Source organism: Suncus etruscus, chromosome 2, assembly GCF_024139225.1.
Source record: "Suncus etruscus isolate mSunEtr1 chromosome 2, mSunEtr1.pri.cur, whole genome shotgun sequence".
Classification (NCBI taxonomy): domain Eukaryota; kingdom Metazoa; phylum Chordata; class Mammalia; order Eulipotyphla; family Soricidae; genus Suncus; species Suncus etruscus.
Window position 1 is genome coordinate 91,889,803 of NC_064849.1, and position 19,028 is coordinate 91,908,830.

Here is a 19,028-nt window from a genome sequence, read left to right on the forward strand (position 1 = left end):
AATGAACAATTTTGTAACTGTGTATCTCAGAGTGATTTAATTAAAATGTAATTGATTAAATTAAAATATGTGCCCCCTGGGCCTGAGAGATAGCATGGAGGTAGGGCATTTGCCTTGCACGCAGAATAATGGTGGTTAGAATCCCGGCATCCCATATGGTCCCCAGAGCCTACCCGGAGCGATTTCTGAGCGTAGAGCCAAGAGTAACCCCTGAGCGCTGCCGGGTGTTACCCAAATAAAACAAAAAAAAAATGTGCCCCCAAAAGAAAGATATTGAATTAGTAAGGAAATAAAAAAATTACTGAGAAAAATTATGTTCAGAAGCTGGAGAATTCTATACAGTATTTAAAGAATGAGTGCCATTTAAAATATTTATTTTGTAGTTTGGGACCACACTCAGAGGTGCTAAGGGACTCTTTCTGGGTCTATGCTTAGAGGTGATGCCTGGCAATTGCTTGGAGATCATATACATGCCAAGGACTAAAGTGGGGTTAATCACATGCAAGGAAAATGCCTTCCTCTCTGTCATCATTTCAGCCTTGCCACTTTTTCCTTTTGACCAGCTCATTTAAGAAACAGAATATTTGACAGTTTCTAATTTGAAGATGCACTATAATCCAGTATCAATATCAGAAAAAGACAAGAGAAATACAAAAAAAAAAAAAAACCCTAGAGACCTATATCTCTTATAAAATGATATAAAATCCCTTGACAACATAAGCAAATACATATATAGTCATCTATGAAATAATATAAGCTAGGATAAATCTTATTCTATGAATCTAGGATGAATCTAGAAAATGCAAGGTCGGCTTGATGATGGAAAATAAACACCATACACTTTGTGACTTGAATGAAAGAAAAGGTTCTCTTAATAGTGGTAGGAAAAACATCAGACAAAACCAACAGTCTTTCATCAGTAAACACCCTCAACTGACTATGATTAAAAACGCATTTCCTTATTCTTATAAGGGCTATCTATGAAAGATCTACAGAGAACATCAGAAACATTGATGATAATCAGGGAACAAGAGTAAATGTGGGTTGGTGACTATTTTTATCTAACTGGATTTTCTAAGCAAAGATATGGAGGTGAAAAATGATGTAAAGGGAATATGAGAATAAGGAGGAGGAGGGGGAAGAGGAAGAGGAAAAAGAAGAGAAAGAGGAAAGACAAGAAGAGGAAGAAAAGAAGAAATGAAGAAGAGGAAAAAAGAGAAAAAGAAGAATTATATATATTAGCAATTGATTTAATCTTTTTTTGTTTGTTTTTGGGGTCACACCTGGCAGTGCTCAGGGGCCAATCCTGGCTCTACACTCAGAAATCGCTCCTGGCAGGCTCGGGGACCATATGGGATGTCGGTATTTGAACCACCATCCTACTGAACGCAAAGCAAATGCCCTACCTCAGTGCTATCTCTCTGGCCCTGATTTAATCTTATTATAGAACATCAGGCTAGATCTGGAGGTTTATGCCCAGGATGGCTCATATGAGTGTCCTAAGAATGCCCAGTTCAGGCTACAGGACGCTGCCTCTTGCCCCTCTGGAGAGGTGTCACACATCCAGAAAACAAAAATATGAAGAGGACAAGCACTGGCTGATCAAAGGTTCTAAACTGTAACCACTTAGCCTTCCTGTTCAACATCAGACATGTTCAGGTCTATTAAGCATACCAAGATGCACCTGTAATGTAATCAATTCTAATGAGATTCTGGTAGCAGAGCTGCTTCTTTTTAATCCAAGTATAATTGATTTATAGACCATGTTTGGTAACAGCAAAACAAATTGTCACACATGAAGGAATTTTGCAAGTTGACACTTCCCTGTCAAGAGGTAAGAAAAAAACCACACATTTTAGGGGAGAAATTTTTGATTGTGGCTTTTTACTCAAGTGTGTGGTTACATGTTAACAGAAAAGGCTGTTTTAAGACGAAGTATTTTCTTTGTGATTCTTTTTTACTACATTCTGTTCATTGCTATCAAGTGCCCCTGACATAGATGAGAAAGCACATTTGCTGATAGGAAAAAAAAAAGAATCTGAGATCACTTCTGAGTTGCATAACAAAACCCTAAAAGTTATATGGACTGTGAACTATTTAATGGGTAAGAAATGTTGTTCTTTCTCAAGAGTACTATTTAGTGTTATAATATTCTATTTCTTCTCCCTCTCTACCCTATACTTCTGGCCCCCAAAAGAGAGATGCAGACCTGTTCATCATCTACATCCACCCAAATCTGTCCTGTGGTATTTAGTGAGGATATAAGTGTCCATGGAAGACAACTTTTAACTTTAAGTTAGGCTAAAATAATTCTATCTCTTTTTTAAATATTATATTGCACTCATTTGTGGGAAATTAAAAAAAAGATAGTATGGTAATAATATCCAGAGACAATAGAGATGAGGTTCAGGAGGACCAGTCCATGGTAGAAAGCTTGCCACAGAGTGGGGAGTGCTGTTAGGGCAGAGAAGGGATCACTAGGGCAAAGAATATTGGGAATGATCACTCTGGACAAAAACAGGGTGCTGAGAGGAGATAAAGTGATAGGCAAGATACCCCTTCAGTAACAATATTGCAAACTACAGTGTCTAAAAGGAAAATAAAAGTATAAGAGAAAGAAAGAAGAAAAATGTCTTCCCTAGAGCAGTGAGGAGGGAGGGAGGGAAAGTGGGATACTGGTGTCTGTAAATGTGTACTGCTGAAGGGTGTTGGACATTATAAGTCTGAAACTTAACCATGAAAAACTTTGTAACTGTGAAAAAAATATGAACAACTGTGTAATGAGAAGTTTAAATAAAATATCTTTTTAAAAATTATAGCACTTTAAGTGAAGTGGAATTTGGGAACAGATATAAAGGGAATTTAAATATTTGTAACCATTATTAATTACAGTAACTGTTCTGACAAAACTCGTTGATTGGAGATGTCCCTGCAATTTGAATATAGGTTCAATGAAGTGGGAAAAGGACAAGGAATTATTTCCTATCAAGTAAAAAGCTTCCGCTTCCTAGCAGCCTTCTCTCCCACGCTCCTGCAATACCATATTCCACCGATTTCTCTCTGTTCCCACACGAATCCCACCACCTAGAATGTTCTTATGCCAGAAACCCACATAATTACCAGTCATCTGCTTCCATGTCCCAAAACCAGGGATGCTGACAACTTTCCAGAACACCCTCCTCTAAATCCTACCTCCCAACCATCCAAAATGCCACATACCATTTCACTTTTCTTAACGCTTAGAAAAATATCATGTATCTTTTGATGACATCATTGTATATCCTGATATAAAATTATAGGAGAGAGGGCACCATGGATTCTTGTTGCCTTTCCCAGCATCACTGATAAAATCTATGGCAGCTTAATGAATAGTGGTTGCATGATTCTGCATGTGTTCAGCTGAATGTCTGATTGAGTTATTACGGATGTTTTGATCTAGTCCATATGTTCCAAATACATCCCCAGGTACGCAATGAAGGAGCGCAAGCTTACTTCATTAAGGAAAAGAAATCATTCTCAAATCCCATGGAGAATTATTGCTCCTCAGTTCTGACTAGACCAACCACACAGAGGTAACTAAGACAAAATATGTTTCATTCTGAAGATAGTGCTAGTTTTCACAGAAATTATTCTTTTATAATTGAATATCTGCCTGGGCACCCATGACTCTCCCAGAACATGAGATGCCTCCCATATTCACCACATAGCTTTGAGCTTAGATCTCAGTTTTGGACTGTGGACCAAACAGTGTCACAAGGGAACATTGAGGAGAACCCCCCTTTGAAAGATGGTCATGACAAGTATATTGGGCATTCTGCTTCCTGGTCTATTCTGTGCTCAGAATGTGGGTGCTGCCATCTTGGAAAAGTAAGGCCAGAGGCCAAGTCAAGAACAATCAAGATGTTTAAAGGCTTCAAAGAACACAAGAGACAGAAAAGGCACTGCACTGCCTTTGGCCTGTTGGTCATGGGAAAACTCAACTGTTCCTTTACTTTCTTTTTTTTTTTTTTCTGGGCAGGAGGTCACACCCAGTAGCACTCAGGGATCACTCCTGGTTCTGCACTCAGAAATCACTCCTGAGTGCAAATCGCTCCCCTAGGGGGACCATAAGGGATGCCAAGGATCAAACAGAGGTCTGTCCAGGGTCTGCTGCGTGCAAGGCAAACACCCTATTGCTGTGCTATCGCTCCAGCCCCTGCTTCTTTACTTTCTTTTTTTTTTTTTTTTTTTGGTTTTTTGGGCTGCACCCTTTTGATGCTCAGGGGTTACTCCTGGCTAAGTGCTCAGAAATCGCCCCTGGCTTGGGGGACCATATGGGACGCTGGGGGATCGAACCGTGGTCCTTCCTTGGCTAGCGCTTGCAAGGCAGAAACCTTACCTCTAGCGCCACTTTCTATTTTAGTGCCACTTGAGAAGTACTTATTTCCTTACTCTCAAATGAACCAAATACAAAGATGGAGACTGTCCATCTCACAGGAAATGCTAGCTGTTTTTGTATTGTAGGAAATTTATTGTTTCTTCATTTTTCTTTCCTCTTTTCATTCCTTTCTTCTCCTCTTTCCTTTTCTGCTTTCCCTTCATCTCTTTTTCACTTCCCTGATTTGCTCTGAGTCAAACTTTCAATAATAAATGCACAGAGATGAATTGAAATGCCATGGTTTAATGTTTGTATCTCTCAATTCATTTGTCTACAAAGCAAACTGACTTTACAGAATTATTCTCTAATATTTCTTTTTGTTAGTTAATTTTGGCACCATTCCCAGAGATTCTCAGGGCTTACTCTTGGTTCTATGCTCAGGGGTCACTCCTGGTAAGGTTCAGAGACCATCTGGGGTATGGGACAGAACTCAGGTTGGTATCATGCAAGGTAACTATACTCCCCATTGTACTCTTGCTTTGTGCATATTCTCTAACATTTCTGACTTAATATTCACTTTTTTACCACATAAAGGAGAAAAACTACTATTAAGCTTTTTCCTATTCCCTATCTCCTATTCCCAACACCCTTTTAAAAAGTAAAAGGTGAATTTTGAAAATAAATATTAAAAAATGAATGAGCATTGGATGCTTAAATGAATAATAAGCATTAAGGAAACTAAGTAGAAGAGACAGTGCTAAGATATTTATGATTATAATCTGGCTATTAATTTTCCTTAAGTAAAATATTATCCATAACTTAGGCTAATGAAACACATGACATTTAACTGAACTTTATTAGGAAAAATTACTTTTAGTTTAACAATTGTTCATGCCTGTTTTAATAAAATCTATTTAGTTTTGCAGACAGTATGAATAAAATTATGGAAATAATTTATGCTTGATAATTTTTTATCTTTTAAGGCATTTTACATTTCTGATAGAGTTATAGAGTCAGGTAGATAGAATAAATGGATTAACCCCACAAAAAGAATCCAGCTACTAGAGTTATTCTGATTAATCTACTGGCTTTATAACACTAAATTTAGATTTAGAAAACATAGGCCAAATAGAGATGGGACAAGATCCTCTTAGAACAAACATGTCCTCTTTCTTTTTTTTTTTTTTTTGGTTTTTGGGCCACACTCGAAGGTGCTCAGGGGTTACTCCTGGCTGTCTGCTCAGAAATAGCTCCTGGTAGGCACGGGGGACCATATGGGACACCGGGATTCAAACCAACCACCTTTGGTCTGGGATCTGCTGCTTGCAAGGCAAACACCACTGTGCTATCTCTCCAGGCCCACATGTCCTCTTTGTAAGTTACAAATTCACCTCCTATTATCACTAGTGCATTGTTTCATTTCACTCATTCTGTCATTTCCTTTATATTTTCAGAAAACATATGAGACAGTTACCCGCCCCCCCAAAAAAAACAAATAAACTTACCAAACTATAGCTTAGAAGTCTGAAACTCGATGAGGTCATGTCATAGAAATGAGAAGCTCTGACAAAGTTGTTCACGAAATCTAACAAAATCACTATTTCTAATGAAGTAAGCCCATAAGCAAGAAGAGAAAATATCCAGTGCTCTCAGAACTCCTTTATATAGGATGCTGATAGGAATTCATGGGGAGAGCCCAGGAAGCAGAGCTGACAATGACCTGGAGTTATGATTTAATGTCCACTCCTGGGACCTAATGCTGACAGGTGCTTTGTTAATGGGAAACTGCACTGAGCTCTTGAGGAAGAACAGGAGCCATGAAGCCTGGTCCTTCTGAGTCTGGGAACTGTGCCCATCAGTCTGGTTGTTTTCAGGCTCTTTAGAGGCTACACAGGGACAGACTTATCCTGCAAACTGAGATTCACAATCCGTTTCCATCAACTTCCCCTGGACCTGATTAGTGAGGACACCTTGACAAAGGATTTCATGAAATATCATGAAAAATGTGTGAGTGCAGAGCTACCAGGCAGGGATGCATTGAAATCTCACTCTGTGATGCCTTCACTGGGTCAAAATCATTGTGATGGATGAGTCCATAGACAACAATGGAGTTGACATAGGGAAAGTATGTTTACTTGTGAAGTGGAAGATTCAAGAGATAGAGACATCAGAATCCCCACATGCATACATCAGGAATAATGAAATAAAATAGAATAGAAATAAAATAGTATAATAAATAGATAAATAATAGAATAATAAAATAGAAATAAAATAGAATAGAAACAAATAGAATTTGTTTCAAATGTGTAATTAAAGGGAAAAATCCATAGGAAAATGTAAGAGAACTAAGTAGATTTCTTAGGTAGGAAAAAATCATCACTGACATTATATATTTAATACAAATGAGGAATTCAAAGGTGAGGTGCCAAAAAGGAAAGAAGTGGGAATCTGGAAAAAATGTTGAAGGCAGGAGAGGAGATCAGGTAGATAAGGAGATCAGTCAGAGAGTTGCCAATAACCAAGCAAAGACATTAGTCCTCCAGTGACAAACTAGACCTTGTCTTTGATGTACATAAGAATGGGTGCACATAAAACAGAGTAAAAATAAAACTATGGGGGATGGAAAAGTCACTTAGGAAGCACAAGTTACTTATTACAGAGGGATGTGCTGACAAGAGATAGTTCAACGAAGTTGAAATACAATGAGAGCATATCATCTGAAAAGTAAGGGGAAACAAAGCTGACCTAGATTTTTATATCCAGTCAAACTATTCATGAGTAACTTGAAGTTAAACAAAGGCATTTCAGCATAAACAAACAACAAAAAAGGGAGCTATTGCTACTCACAGATCTTCAGTAAAGAATGAATAGGAGATATCCTCCACAAGAAGAAAAAGCAGTGGGAAGAAGCTTTTCAAAACCATCTAGGAGCAAGTGAGTTTCTCAAAATATGGTAAATGTAATGAAAAATATGCTGATAATAATTACCATCTAGAATAAAAAGCCTAAAAACTCATTACTCAGAACTAACAAAATTATGTTTTATAAGACTAGGTGTTAAAATTTGAATGGCTATTCTTAAAAGAAAAACATGAAAATATTTGTTGATTTAAAAAATATTTGTAGGCCAGAGAAATAGCACAGAGGTAGGACATTTGCCTTGCAAGTAGCTGACCCAAGACCAACAGTGGTTTGAATCCCGGCATCCCATATGGTACCCTGTGCCTGCCAGGAGTGCTTTCTGAGCAGAGAGCCAGAAGTAACCCCTGAGTGCTGCTGGGTGTGGCCCAAAAACAACAACAACAAAAATTTCTTGATTTACCTATCTATCTATTACTTGACAGAAAAATAAAATACCACCAGGAATGAAAGTTGAGCACTGCTGGGTGTGAGCCAAAACCAAAATCTTTCCTTTCTCTTCACTTTTATTATTGCTACTGGTATCTGAAGGACAGTGGCACACAGAGGTACAGTGCTGGCCAGGACTTTCCTGTTTTCTTAAATTGCTCTATCTCTTTTGGTTACCAGGTTTGCCAGGGGTCATGCTTAAGTCATGTGCACATTCAGTTGTGGTCAACTTTTTTGCCTTATTACCAGGAATCCCAAACTACGGTGTGACATGGGTTGTACTTGCATATGGGATACATTAGGGGATCAACTTGTAATTTCAAGGGCCCAAAAGCCAGATAATTGACACTGAAGACCTGGTGGTGCTCAACAGACACTAAATGGTGCTGGGGACTGGGCTTAGCTCTGCTCATGAAAGACAAATGGATTAAGTCTGTACTAAGGTAGAACCCTTTTTAAAATAAAAATCAAGTAAACAAAGTTATCTCAAAAAATTTAAAAAATAAAAGGATTCTGGGGCTGGGTGGTGGCGCTAGAGGTAAGGTGCCTGCGTTGCCTGCGCTAGCCTTGGACGGACCACGGTTCGATTCCCTGGCATCCCATATGTTCCCCCAAGCCAGGAGTGACTTCTAAGTGCATAGCCAGGAGTAACCCCTGAGCGTCACCGGGTGTGGCCCCAAAACCAAAATAAATAAATAAATAAATAAATAAAAGGATTCTAAAGGGGAAAAATAGTTGCATATAATGGTCAATTTTACCCAGTTTATAGAAATCCAAAGTATCACAACATTTTTATAGTCTATAAAGATTTTATTTTATTATAGTTGAAATAACATGTTTCCACCAGTACTGATACTACCTTGAAGCTCTAACCATCACAGTTACTGCCTTCCCTGCCTCAATCCCTGACTTCTTTAAGTACTTTTGTCTTAACTTATTGCCAGGAGATCCCCTTTGGAGAGAGTGGAACAGACAGACAGACCATCTCCTTCTGCATCAAGACACACACTACAGCCTAATCTCATCCTCGGAGCTGCTCAAAGGAGCTGGGTGCTGCACTTCAGGGCAGTGTGAATGCACAACTCAATCTGGCAAGGCAGTGGCAGTCTGTCACTCTTGACAAAACAGTGATAAGGGGGAAGGGAAATTATTCCTTTATCTCTGTCCCCAGTGACAAACACTGACAGGCCTTTTTTTTTCTTCATTTGATTAGATGATAAATAACAATAATGTTGCTAAAGAATGTCAACTCATCTATACTGTAGGCATAAAGAGTGATTGAAGAGAGAGAGAGAAAGAGAGAGAGAGAAGAATGGGAGTGACTGGATTCTCACCGGAAGGTAGAAGAGAGCACCCCTAAGTTACTACATGATCATTGAGTGTGAAAACATCTGTTTCTTTTTTCTGGACCCTGGTCTACCCCAAGAGAGGCCCATATACAAAACTAGTAACAACCAGTGTGAGCTCAAATGGGCCTCCTGAAATCAGAGCGAGAATTAGAGCGAGAATCATAGCCTCTGGGAGGAGACATGTTCAGGCCAATCTGCCCTTGCTTTTGCTTTAGAGAATATTGACGGCCACTTTGCTCTTTCCAGGTCAACATTTTTGGCCTAGATACAACTTAGACTAAATAACTAACCTCAGAACAACAGAGAATCACAATCATGGAGAAACCAAAGTGAGAGATCCCATTTTCTCAGCACCCCTGGATATGGCCCTGAAGGTCACCAATACCACCAAGAACGACACTTTCAGGCCCAGTGGACTGAACATGGCTGACAGATGCCTTAGACTGAGCACTGCCAGGGAGCTCCATTTACTGCAAGAACTATATATTTTTAAAATTGGGACTATCTCTAGTGATGCTCAGCCCAATGGCGCAGTGTTGGGTTCAGGGCCGAGTAAGGTTTGGGGAAACCAAGTCTGCACAAATGTAGTGTGGGGACTAGAACTTAGGTTGTGAACATGTGAGACATGTACTCTACCCCTTTGAGCCACATCACTCCTCTGACCTATATTTCCCCCATTCTATAAGGTGAATCAGAATGTCCACTCTGAAGATCCAGTGGTGGAAGGTGGGTGGAATTGCAATGGTGGTGGGTGCTGACCCAGGGTGCTGGGTGGAAAGAGTTAGTATATATGTCAAGGTATAAATCTTGTATCAAGAATTGGAAATCATGGGACCTCGATAAAATTAATCAAAATCCATGTTGGAAAACAAACACAAATACCTCCAAATTTCTCTGCACCATCATCCCAATGCCACACACCACCACTCTCTGTTTGGAAACCCACACATCCTCCTATGTAATTAGGCATAACCAGATTTCAGAAGACAGAGAGCCTGACATGAGTCCAGAACAGAATCCAGGTACTTACTTTGGCAACACCAGGATCTGGACGATGAAGATACAGAAGAAGATGAGGCAAGCACATGTCACGTAGTACTTGAACGCTGGCAGTGCTGTGGCCCGGTACTAAAAGAGAGGAAGAAACCATGAATGTGGGGTGTCAGATCAAGTTTCAGCACACAACAGCAGCCCAATTATATCTTAATGTGTCACATGCCAATGTGTAACAGGAACAACTTTGGATGAAGGGTGGCGAAGGAGTGCCCAACTCCTGATTCGGGTGCACTGTGCAGAGTAACTATCACAGGTGACACCTTTAGTGGGTTTAACTGGTGCCCACAGCCTCTCCCCAGCAAGCAGAGCAGGATCTGAGCAAGACCAAAGGATCACAAAATCCCCATATAAATCCATAAAGTGACCCTTGGTTTTCCAGAAACTAATGCTCACAGTTATCTGAACTTGTTAGCTTGGAACTTGTCGCACAAGAAAACTCATTCTTTGAAAAGTCCTAAAAAATTTTAATTTCCACTTATTTTAACAACTGATTTCATTTTAATCTGGATTGATCAATTTAGCACTGGTGAGGAATACTCAAGTCCAAAGATAAATGAGTACTGTTCTAGCAAGTTCTGCACTCCTTGTTTAGCTTGCTTGGTACTGGATGATTCTTTCCACCTGCCCAGGATCACCAATGCAGGGCTTGGAGGCTTTCTGTGCCTTTCAGGGCAGGAAGCTGACCTGTGTACCTGTGCCCTGGGTTCTGTTTTTCTGGAGTAGAATACCAGCTTTTTTGCAGGGATCAAACTTGATGGTGTGCAGGGTTTACTCCTGACTCTGCACTTAGGTAGGGATAACTTCTGGTGGGATTGGGGATCCAGAAAAGATGCTGGGGATAAAACCCACGTGGGTCGTGTGCAAGGCAAGAACCTTCCCCACTGTGCTATATCTCTAGCCCAGGGCTGTATCTTTTGACAACCTCCCTAGTGGCACAGATCACTTATCATGGTGTATCGTGCATTCAAAATACTGGTACATCAGATAACCAATTTATTGAAACCCACAACAACTCTCCCAAGCAGGGAATAAGAACCTTGCCTCTAGGGCCCGGAGAGATAGCACAGCGGTGTTTGCCTTGCAAGCAGCTGATCCAGGACCAAAGGTGGTTGGTTCGAATCCCGGTGACCCATAGGGTCTCCCGTGCCTGCCAGGAGCTATTTCTGAGCAGACAGCCAGGAGTAACCCCTGAGCACTGCCGGGTGTGGCCCAAAAACCAAAAAAAAAAAAAAAAAGAAAAAAAAAGAACCTTGCCTCTAGATGAAAGGAATTTGTCCAGAATGATGGATTCATATTCTCAGAAAGACACAGTATTCACTGAAATCAGGACCTTTTCCCAATGCACAAACTCTTGAACCCAGGCTCCCAACTACCCGGATCCACTGCTTCCCTTTTTGTTTTTTTTAATTTTAATTTTTTTATTTGAAGTAAAATCATAATGCTATTCATTTCACAAATGTGCTAATTTATATACCCGATTCTATTAATCTAAAACACATTTGCAAACATGCAAATATCTGTTTCTTCATATGTTGGTGCTCATTCATTTCATGGTTTGGAAATGGAAAATAGATTCCCCTTAAACTGTAAGCCAGTAGGTGTTTCTTTACAGTCAACTTTAGCAAAATTCAGACAAAACAGTAATTACAGTGATCTTCTTCATTGGTTAACTTATAAGGAAACACCTACAAAAGTGCATTTTGTTAAAGTTTCTGTGCTAAAAGGTATAAACTACACCAATATTGAAAAGCTATATATCCCTTAATATTATTTTTAAATTCCTGGTACCACTACCACAATTTGCAGGGAAATATGCCATATGACTGATATAATGAAAAGAAAAAGAAAATACTACAACAAATAAAAGAACTCAGGAATGTCTTTATAATAAAAAGAAGGATTTAGAAGCAATTCAAAGCAAAGCACAGTTGGGGACAACACAACTGGAACCCCTGAGAATAGTAGCAGTTTCTTTCTGTTTCTAGACTTTTTTTTTCTCAACTAGGGACACAACTGGGCATACTTCTTGAATTGGGGACTCTGGGTTCTAAAATGATGGATTTCTGGGTGACCTACTGATGTCTTTCTCTGTGTTTTGTTGCTTTCTGTTCCTCCTGCGGAGTGAAGAAAGGCTGGGGAAAATAAAAAGTGGAGCCAGAGGGATAGCACAGCAGGTAGTTTGCCTTGTATGCAACTGACCAGAGAGATGCAATCCCTGGCACCCTATCATGTCCCCCGGAGCCTGCCATGAGTAATTTCTGAGCACAGAGCCAGGAGTAATTTCTGAGTGCCACAAGTGTGTGCCCCAAACAAACAAATAAAAAGAAGATAAAAAAAAAAGTTGCGGTGGCATGGAGCTACGGTAGTCTAGCTAGCGCTAGTCTAGGACGGACCCTGGTTTCATTCCCCGGCATCCCATATGGTCGCCCAAGCCAGAAGCTACTTCTCAGTGCATAGCCAGGAGTAACCCCTGAGCATCACCGGGTGTGCCTCCCACCCCCCCCCCCCAAAAAAAAGGTGGGCCGGAGAGATAGCAGAGCGGTAGGGAATTTGCCTTGCATGAGACTGATCTAGGACAGAAGGTGGTTCGAATCCTCGGAATCCCATAGGGCCGTTCCCCTCACGCCCAACCCCACCCGGTGCCTGCCCGGAGTGTTGTCTGAGTTCAGAGCCAGGAGTAATCCCCTGAGCACCACCAAAAACAAAACAAACAAACAAACAAAAAAAGAAGATAAAAGACGAACTAAAGTCTGGAGGACCTCAAGGACCTTTCAAATACACCACCCAATTGGCCTCTGCAAATACTGACACCTGGGAAGTGTCAAAGCTGCCTCTAAAAATGCTGATTTCCTTCTGTTTACTCAAATAGTTGCTGGTGAATTTTCTGAGCTAATAGCCAGGATAATTTACATACTGATGGAGAAGCTACATTAGCATAATGACTAAATGTGATTTTATTTTATGCATTCAATTATGAACTGATCTTTTATCTTCTCTTGGGCTTTGTGTAGAGATAAGAGTTGGAATTTTCTTTGGGGGATATTCACAAAGAATAGGGACTTCTGTGAGGAAGAGGATAATGGAAGAGTGAGGCAATAAGTAATCATTAAAATTTGTTCAAGTTATTCAAGGGGAAAGACGTCAATTAAAATGAATTCTGCTAAACAGCTGTTTGGTAAAAAAAAATTGACATTTCTCCAAGTTTGTCATTAGCAATGAAGGAAGATTTGGTCCACCTTGGTGAATTTGGGAAATGATTTTGCTATGTGCTGGTCCTATTCCTAAAATAATGAGCACTTTTTTCTCCCTAGAACATTACTATCACTGTGATGGCTGCCATTAGGAGTTCAAACAAAATCAAAACTGCAGGGTAGGGAGATAAAAGTGCCCTTTTTCATTCCTGTTCCCTATCCATACAAAGCCAAGGGCAACTCACTGACCCAGTAGAAGGAGAAGCTTTCTGTGCTAATTATTCACTCATTTGAGCAAATTCTTTTTCTCCTGACACTTCAAAGTCTTCTTAAATAGCCCAACTGGACACAGAAATGTATAAGTTGCCAGCAGCAAAATTGAAGTTAGGTGCTTCTGTTTCTGTGAAACAAATCTTATATGGAAATCTCACTTTTTTTTATTTTTGATATTTGGTTCAGAAAATTGGTTTGTGTAAGGACACTGTACATGCATTATAAAAAAGATTTTGTTTTGGGATTGGCTCATAGTACAATGAGTAGGGTATTTGCCTTAAATGTGGCTGACCTGGGGTTTGATCCCCAGCATTCCATATGATTATCCAAAGTCCACCAGGAATAATTTCTGAGTGCAGTCAGGAGTAGCCCCAGAGCACCACTGGGTAGGAAAAAAAAAAAGTATTTTTCAACTTTTTTTTTTCTTTTTGGCCATACCTGGTGGTACTCAGAGGTTACTCCTGGTTCTGCCCTCAGGAATCATTCCTGGTGATATCCAAGGGACCATTTGGGGTGCTGGTGATAGAACCTGGGTCAGCCATCTTCAAGATAAACACCCTACCTGTTGTACTATCACTCTAGTCCCTCTTTTAAAAAAATATTTTTTAAAAAGAGAAGTTGGGACTGAGAGAGTCAAATTCTCTGAGCCCCTTCTGCTTTGCCCCTCTCAGATATAGTAGAGGGCATCATCTGCTCCTGGGCCAGGATGCTCATCAATAAGGGAGACAAAGACCAGCAAAGAGGAAGTAGAGTAAAACCATCAATGCCCAAAATAGAACCTTCTGGAAAGTTCTGATCTAGTTAGAAGACGCTCAGGTTACACATGGCACTCATATGAATATGATTTCAGAAAGGAATTTTAAAAAATAACTCTATGTGTTAGAAAAAAAAACTTCAAAACTTTGAAGAGCAAAAGATCTTACTTCTTTTTCGAGTATTTTATTGTAGAAAAATAGCGTTATTCTCTGAATATCTTCAGACTTGAGCCACTGCCTGAAAATAAAAGACCAGATGCGTTATCAAACTAGGTCTCTTGGGGAACAGCTGAAACTACATTCTTAGCGTCTTTCATTTGGTTCTTCTTCTTGTAAAGCTTCCAACACTGAATATTTAACAAAATATACATAATGCTTAGTCACTGGGTACAAATTCTCAAAACTGCCAACAGGGTCTTCAAATATTATACTCCAACCCACCCACTGTTCTTCTCAGAAAGTTCTGCTAGAAATTGATTGTGGGTGCAAAGGCAGCTCAGAGGCTGGAATTTGGTTGGGCTGATGCTGTGGACAGAATGCAGTGATTTATTCTATCATTGCTCTAAATGCTGAATGTTGCCAAGGAGCAAGATTTCCTCTGCCTTCTGGGGCTCGCTGAATTATTTCCTCAGGTGAAAATGCCTTCCACCCATGTTTTAGGTAGTCAGACCTTTTCCATTAACTTGGTTGCTGGGAATATTCTAGGGTGCTTATCTATCTATAGTGAAGCTGAGGACTCCTTAGACAGAGGAGGCCCTGTTTGTTGTTTGCTCAGGACTCAGGTCCGGAGAACATAGTCCCTACCTATGAGAGGCCCTGAGCACTTTAGGGCAGGTGCAAGGGTTGGTGGATCTGCAGTACTTTGTGTATGTGGGGCCCTAAACAGGGATCCATTGTGTCGATGTGTCAAAGCAGTGTATGTGGCTTACAATCCTAGGTTAAATCAGAAACATCATGGGGTCTAGGTACAATTGTGCACACGTATGTGAAAGTACACACACATATACATACATGTTCACTCACAACCATGTGTAGGACTATTTCATATAGTCTGTGCACACTTAAATCAATGGCTTCAAAGAACAATCTAGAAGATTTCTGGGTTTGAAGAGAGGCCAAGAGTTCTAGGTGAAAATCCAATCTACTTCTCCAAATATGAAAGGACAGGAGACAGGGGCTAAGGAATCTCAATGCATTGTTGGTGTTAAAAAAAAAGGACAGAACAAAATATTCAAGACAGAATGAACAGCAATAAAATAATGAGACCCAAACTTTAATAAAATTAAAAAGGTATCTGTGAAGATGGCAGGCTGGAGTGGAGGGTGGAGTGGCATGGGATGAACTCTGGGAACATTGGTGAAGGGAGGTTGACACTGGTGATGGGTTTCATCCTCAAATATTGTATGGCTAAAACTCAACCATAATTAACTTGGAAAATCACAATGATTTAAATAAAAAATTAAGAAAAGAAAACCCTTTCTTCTCATGAGTCAACTTCATGATGCATATAGTAGTCCAGAAAGAAAGAATCTGCTCTGTGAAGTCTAGCGATTGGGCTGATGATGTTCCTCTGACCCCTGATGTTTTACTGTTATCTAATTCAATAAGAATTATTGGTGGTCTAACGTGGCACCATAATGTGACACTCAGTCTCTGCCTCATGAGCTCAGCAATGTCATATGTACCCCCAGAAAGGGGATTGACCTCAACATTATGCAGAAGTCATAAAAATCAGCACTTCTTAAGTTTTCCCTCTGCATTTCCTGGGCCACTTGAAACTGTTACAGTAATTAAAAGTCTAAATACTCTTGGATTATTTGGGTTGATAGGCTTCCCAGACTTGGAATGATATTTTGTTCCCTATCTATCCCCAAGAATTAACTTCCCCAATATTCTCCCAAAAGTAGACTCCCATACTCAAATGCCCTCTGTCCAATGCCTTTGTTTTCTGAATTTTGAGGGGAATAAATGCATGTTGAACGGACAGCCATCAAACACAACATGAAATATTTTCCTCCAGGGAATACTATTAATCTTTAAAAATACATTACACCCCAAACACCTTTCTTGTCATTTTTCTCTCTATTGTAATTGTTTCTAATAACTCAGAGAGTATTTATTGGGCAGGCATTGAATGTTTCACAAAGCAAAACTATTCACAAATGGTAGAAGAAATCTGTGAATTGTCTACAAAAGAACTTAGGTTTAATCATTATAAGTATATTATGAATTTGTACAGAAAATTTTTGGGAAAATATGACACTTTTAAACAATAGGATGTGAAATAAGTGCTAGATAATAATTGATAAAATACTCACTTTTGGGCATTAATTCCATCAATTGCTTGAATCATCCTTTCATTCAGTTCCTCTTCAAATCGCTTCTTTTGTGACTTAGTTCTATGTGAGAAAAGAGATGTTGAGGCTCAAAATATTGCTAAACATTGCTACATCTTTTCTATGAAGCCAAAAACTTGATTTCTTTATTTTGAGTGAAAAAAAGGAAACAGTACACGAAGCATCTCAGAGGAGCTTTGTCTCTAGCTGCTACAAATGAGTGAACTGACTTGAATCTCTTTGTGCTCTAAGGAGGCGACCTTGGAAGAGACACAATTGATGTCTTGGACAAAGAAACTTTTCTAAGAGCTGCCTTAGTTCCAAAGACCTCCCAGATGACTGACTGCCCTGGTTCTGCCAAACCCTGCTTTAGTTGACAAAATAGTAATTCTTTGTTCGAGTTTGCTTTGGTCGGTTTTCAAGAATTTGCAGAACTTCAGTTGTATTCAGCCCGGTCGAAGCTTAACTGCATGTCCCAAAAGGTCTTTTCAGGGTTTGGGAAAGCTCAATTCCCAGTAAGCCCAACAGGTCTTGGCATGCTATGAGAAGCTCTGTAGCCTCTCACGACAGAAACTTTGCCAACCAACTTACACAAATGATCATGAGTTCCCAAGGTCAACCTGACCATTTGCATGAGGGTCATATGAAGCTGGACCCACCCAAAAGATGCCTGTACACCTTTGACTGCTACTGGGAAACATGGGGCTCTTGCCAAAGGGTCTAGGTCAACTTGCACAGTCTGGGGCTAACAAGTGATGTGGTGCAAGGCAAGAGTGTTGCTTGGCTAAGTTATGCATGGAACTTTTCATCTGGCACAAAAGCAACATTGGTGAGTTCAGGAGTTTGGATTAGGGGGTGGGGGAGGGAGGGAGGCAGAGAAGGGAAGAGGGAGAGAGAGGGAGGAAGAGAGGAAGGGATGGAGAAAGAGATGGGGAGAAAGAAAAAAGAGAAGAGGGAGAGGAGAGAGAGGGAGGGAGGGAGGTGGAGAAAAAGAGGGAGAAAGAGAGAAAAGAAGAGAGGGAGAGAGTTCGGGAGAGGGAGAGAGGGAGAAAGAAATGGGGAGAGAGAAAAAGAGAAGAGGGTGAAAGAAGAAAGAAAGGGAGGAAAGGGTGTGGCAGAGAAAAAGAAAGGGAGGAGAGTAGGAAAGGGAGAGAGAGAAAGCAAGAGTGAATAAGTGAGGGAGAGAGAGAGAGAGAGAGAGAGAGAGAGAGAGAGAGAGAGAGAAAGCTGTAGCTTCCAAATCCCAGTATCTGCCTGTGTTGTTCAAAGAGGCCAAGTGCTGTCTTGATTCCAGACAAGGATGACTTGAGAGATCCAACCAGCAGCTGAGGCCAGTCCTTTCAGCATGACAAGTCCAAGCTAAGGCAGGAAGAAAAATGATACACTCTTCCCTGTTTAGAAAATGCAAGATCCAATGTGTTGGATGAGCCAATGTGTTGGACTCCATGTTGCTTTCTAGGGCAGAAGCTTTCTTCAATTCAGTCTCATCTTTGAGTGGTCTCCAGCTGCTGCCTACTCTGGGGTCTCCTGCTTCTTTCCCCTTCTTTCTGATGATGATCTTGCCTTTCCTGGTCTTCCTGGAAACACTATTTTCCATATGTCAGACACAGATGACAGTCATGGCTGCTTCCAGAACACACTACCAACAGTATTATGCCCCTGTCTCACACCCCAGGTTTCCTATTGAGTCCAGTAAAAGACTTTTAAAGCAGAATTACAGAGGGACCCTGGAGGAGAGGCTGCAGCAGTGTGAAACAGTCAAGTAAATATGAGTGTGTACAGAAGCTCTTAAGTCTTTATTTGGTTTGTTTTGGGGCCACATCTGGCTCTGTTCAGGGCTTACTCCTGCCTCTGCATGTAGGCATGAGACACTCAGTGATTCTCTTTGGAGGTACTGAAAGCAATTTAATCAAGCTTGCCACAACGAGCTGCTCTTTTTGAACTAGGCTTTGAAATGACTTGAATTGATGATAATCACAGCCAGAAATTAACCACCACCACCACCACCACAACAACCACAACCACAACAACAACCTTTTAGAAATGAGAGAGCAAGACCTAGCCCATACCTTAAGGTGCGATTTTGAAAATTATGCTGACCCATTGGAACATCCTATTAAAGAAGAAGAAAAAAGCATGTTAACTGACTAAAAATATATTTTAAAGATAATGTTGCAATTATACCAATGTTTAGCATACTCCTACTCTTATAGTGGGAAGCATCATTTAGGGAACAACTGACCATTGAGAGGAAAAGGGACTCATTATAGACAGGGAAACTAGCTGAAAATTGATTCCTATTCCAAACACTGGTGCAGGCCATAAGCTCTGGATAATGAAAGTGTCAACTCAGCTGCATGGAA

General features: G+C 40.3%; 1 protein-coding gene across 1 annotated transcript in view; it reads right to left on the reverse strand.

Moving 5' to 3' along the window:
• The window catches only part of ADCY2 (adenylate cyclase 2), a 341,754-nt gene that overhangs the window by 53,211 nt on the left and 269,515 nt on the right, over positions 1-19,028 (reverse strand). The window contains exons 11-14 of the mRNA XM_049767904.1: positions 18,735-18,778; positions 16,648-16,728; positions 14,498-14,567; positions 10,085-10,182 (exon numbers count right to left, since the gene is read on the reverse strand). Of these exons, the coding sequence (XP_049623861.1) occupies positions 10,085-10,182; positions 14,498-14,567; positions 16,648-16,728; positions 18,735-18,778 (293 nt within the window). The remainder of the gene's footprint in view (positions 1-10,084; positions 10,183-14,497; positions 14,568-16,647; positions 16,729-18,734; positions 18,779-19,028) is intronic.